The sequence below is a fragment of the Salminus brasiliensis genome, chromosome 20 (assembly GCF_030463535.1).
Source record: "Salminus brasiliensis chromosome 20, fSalBra1.hap2, whole genome shotgun sequence".
Lineage (NCBI taxonomy): Eukaryota > Metazoa > Chordata > Actinopteri > Characiformes > Bryconidae > Salminus > Salminus brasiliensis.
In genome coordinates, this window is record NC_132897.1 from 18,159,339 (window position 1) to 18,163,271 (window position 3,933).

Genomic DNA, 3,933 nt, shown 5'->3' on the forward strand with positions numbered 1-3,933 from the left:
TTGAAGTTGTCCACGCAAGTAAAGAAGATCCAGTGTCTTAATATATGCTCTAAATTGGGGCTTCCCCGTATTGTGGGTTTTTGGGGTTATTTTGACTCAAAGCCCATTTTACTTTTTGTTTCAAAGTGGTTGCTTTTCATCTGTCTTTTTCATTTCTTGGAAACACGTTCTCTAATTGTTACTGAGGTCTTGTGCAAGTTAGCATCAGGCCTGAATTTAATTTCAAATTCTAAAAGGGTGCAGATTGCAGATATGAGGTTTAGGTCAGGTGTCAGCTGGCTGGCTTGTTTTGTGTATCATGCTGAATTAATGTTCTACTATATTGGACTTTTTTTGGTAGACTAACTTTAACAGCGTAACTGGATGTATAATAGAAAGGCATAACTAGAGACATGTATTATACAGTTCCTGAGACTGCATAGATTACACAGATACTGTTATTGTACTGAAATATACTGCATATATATATTTTATAGGTTATTGTACTGAAATGTACTGTACAGTCACTGTTACTATATAGTTTACTGCACTAAAATGTATTGTATAGCTGCTGTATAGGTTACTGTACTAAAATGTACTACACAGATACTGTATAGTGTACTGTACTAAAATGTACTGCACTGTATAGTTTACTGCGCTAAAATGTACTGTATAGATACTGTATAGGTTACTGTACTAAAATGTACTACACAGATACTGTATAGTGTACTGTACTAAAGTGTACTGCACTGTGTAGTTTACTGCACTAAAATGAACTGTATAGATACTGTATAGGTTACTGTACTACATGTACTGCACAGATACTGTATAGTGTACTGTACTAAAATGTACTGCACAAATACTGCACAGTACATTGTACTGAAATGTAATGTACAGAAACTGCATAGTTTACTGTACTAAATACTGTATTAAGTACTGTATAGATACTATATAGCTTACTTTACTAAAATGTACTGCATAAAAAGTACAGTATATATACTGTATATGGTACTGTACTGAAATGTACTGCAAATAAACTGTATAGATTACTGTACTGAAATTATATTTTATAGGTTATTGTTCCTGTATAGTTTACTGCACTGTAACGTATTACATAGATACTCTATGGGTCATTGTACTGAAATGTACTGTATACTTACTGATACTGCATAGTTTACTCGACTGTAATGTAATGTACAGTTACTGTATAGTTTACTGTACTGAATGCAATGCACTAATAAAAATACTCTAGACTCTATTACATATCATTTAGAGCTCAATTACATTTGATTATAATGTTGGTGAATGTTAGTTACAGATAAACCAATCATCTGTGTAACATCTAACTTAGCCTTTCCACTGTCTTTGTCAGTGTTTATATTTTGGTCTCTGTCTCTGCCCTGGCCCCTGGACCCTTTATTAGTGCAGTCTTCTGTGGCCCTGGTTCCTTGTTATCATCTCCAGGTGTTTCTAGTCTAGTAATCTACTAGACATTGCTCTAGTGTCTGCTGTGATATTAACAACTGTGGTGTTTTCTATGCATGTTTGCTTTGTTTCTGTGTTTTTTAAGGCTCTGTAATGAATAACAAATCACCTTTCTTCAGCGGTCAAGTATTAGAAAATCAGCAGTATTTATTACAACTGAAGTATGTACAGCAGTATGAACAGTGGAAGACACAGAAAAACAATCTTACAAACTATATTTATAGTAAAATCTATATATTACACATCTCACAGTATATAGATTTTATCACTCATAAATAAAACATGTTTAAACATATTTGAAGCATATTATATCTACACACACTATACACATACACATAGATAGAGGAACTGTATACTGTCTGAACCTGATGACAGTCTCTTCCTTCACATTGTTAGCGATGTGTTGTTACATGCATTAATGAGGACCCCTAAAACAAAAAAACAAACAAAAATTAGCATATTTATACATCTACTAAATCTACTATTAAAATATATTTAATTATGTTACACTGGACAGCAGCTCAGAATGATATAAATTTCATAACTAATATTAATTTGCATTTATTCAGATTCTCACCTCTCTTGAACAGCTCTCTTGATATAATTCTGGGCAAAGTTGGATTCTGGGTTCACACATTTTTGGCCTGCACTGTTCTTGAATGTGACACTAAAAAGGCAAAATCAAACAGGTTAGACGGTTTAATGTCATTATATAACTCTGCACATCATTTTTTTTATTATTATTGACAGTTTCTGAACTTACATTATTTCCACATTGTCACAGGACGGACCAGCAGGATAAACTTCAACCTTCTCAACACGCTGTAGACGAACCATGTTCAGCCCAGGACCTTGACATAAGCACCTCTTTACACTACTCCTCTGTCCTGCAAGTAAACGGTCTCATATAATTCTCTGTATTATAACTGTATGTGTCATTACTGCATGCAAAATAATAGTATATCCAAAAACTAGCCACAGTTAAAAGGATCTGATGCAGGAAAGAACAGACTCTTACCTTGTACATTCATCATAACCAGACAAGCAAGAACAAGAAAAGCTGCAGCAGACTTCATTTCGCTCCTGGTTTTAAAGACTTGATGGCTGATGATTTAGCTGTTCGTTACTGATCAGGCAGTTGTGTGAATGAAGAGGAGGATGAATGAGGCTGCTTTTATACGCTCAGGCTGGGCTTTTCCCACTGTTTTGGTGAAGACAGCCTTTTTTGAAGTCACTTTCACATCCTAATGTTTTGTAGTTCCTCCTCTGACTTTCTCTGTTTTCTCCGGATCAGACTTTATTTCTTGGAAATGCTACAAGGCCAGATTTCTTATTGTTATTCCATATTGCTGACAGAATCATTTTCTAAAAGTAATCAAATCTGGATACATATTTCTGACTGTGAATATTTTCAAAATCACATATTTGGCTAAGGCTTTCTGGGTGCTCAATGCTTAGTGATATTACCGACAGTTCATTCACTGTACAAGCAGTGCATTTTAAAAGCATTGCTCTATAATCCATGTAGGAAATGCAGTGAGTACAAGATCATGTATTATTTATTCCATATAGCTGTAACAGGATATTTATATGTAAAATGTTTTTTTGGTTTTGTGTCTGTGCGTGGCGCAGTGGTCTGTCTGTCTGCCTGTCTATCTGTCTTTAAATAAGCTGCTTGCATGCTGTTCAATAACTAAATAGAGTAACGTGGGCGACCAGCCCAGAAAACCTCATACACTGTATGGTATAAAAGAATTGACATTCAGGGCCTTCTTGAACTGCTCAAGGCCCACAGCCCACCAACAGCTGGGAAATAATGTCCTATCCTGCACACCAAACAGCAGCTCTAAACTTGGCATTTGACAGCAGTCATTTTTAAAAACTAAACATGCATACAGAATAGCAATAATAATTACAACACACACGCTTGCCTTCATTCTTATAGTTTAAGACGATGCATCATGAGATAGATCTGTTGTGTTGCAGGGCAGGCAAGAAACCCCAGGAGGAGGTGGTTATGTGCCAACGTTGGCTAAATCGAGTTGAGAAGGTGGAAACCAAGAAATCATTTAGGTACATGAACCATACACTGAAAAATTAAGATGCCTTATGGAAAAAGGAGTATTTGAAGTGGTGCCAGAGAATATTAAAGATTTTTCTGGTGATTGGGTGAACTGGGTGATTTTAAATGAAACCACCTCCTGAAAGGTTCTTTAGAAAAAAAGGAAACGGGTGATCACCTGGCCTACATCTCACAAGAAAGGCTTTTTTTACCCCTGACATCCACCACAAGCAAACAAATGAAAGAAAAAATTAAATCTATTTTGCTGTTGATTATTGAGGTGCAGAGGCAACTTGAAGTTCAGCTTTAAGTAAAGTAGTGTACTTTAAACTGGGGCTTCCCCTTGTTACATTGTGTTTTTGCGGTCAGTCTGACACAGTGCCAATTTTACTTTTTGTTTTACAGTG

The 3,933-nt window shown here is 35.6% G+C and overlaps 1 protein-coding gene across 1 annotated transcript; it reads right to left on the reverse strand.

Annotated features, from left to right (window-relative positions):
- Positions 1–1,634: 1,634 nt before the first annotated feature.
- Positions 1,635–2,594, reverse strand: LOC140541789 (C-X-C motif chemokine 11-6-like). Its single transcript, XM_072664573.1, has 4 exons — positions 2,483–2,594; positions 2,228–2,351; positions 2,042–2,131; positions 1,635–1,892 (listed from the first exon to the last, which is right to left on the reverse strand). The coding sequence occupies exons 1-4, from the start codon at positions 2,538–2,540 to the stop codon at positions 1,880–1,882; spliced, it is 285 nt and encodes a 94-aa protein (XP_072520674.1). The 5' UTR covers positions 2,541–2,594; the 3' UTR covers positions 1,635–1,879.
- Between the last annotated feature and the right edge of the window lie 1,339 nt (positions 2,595–3,933).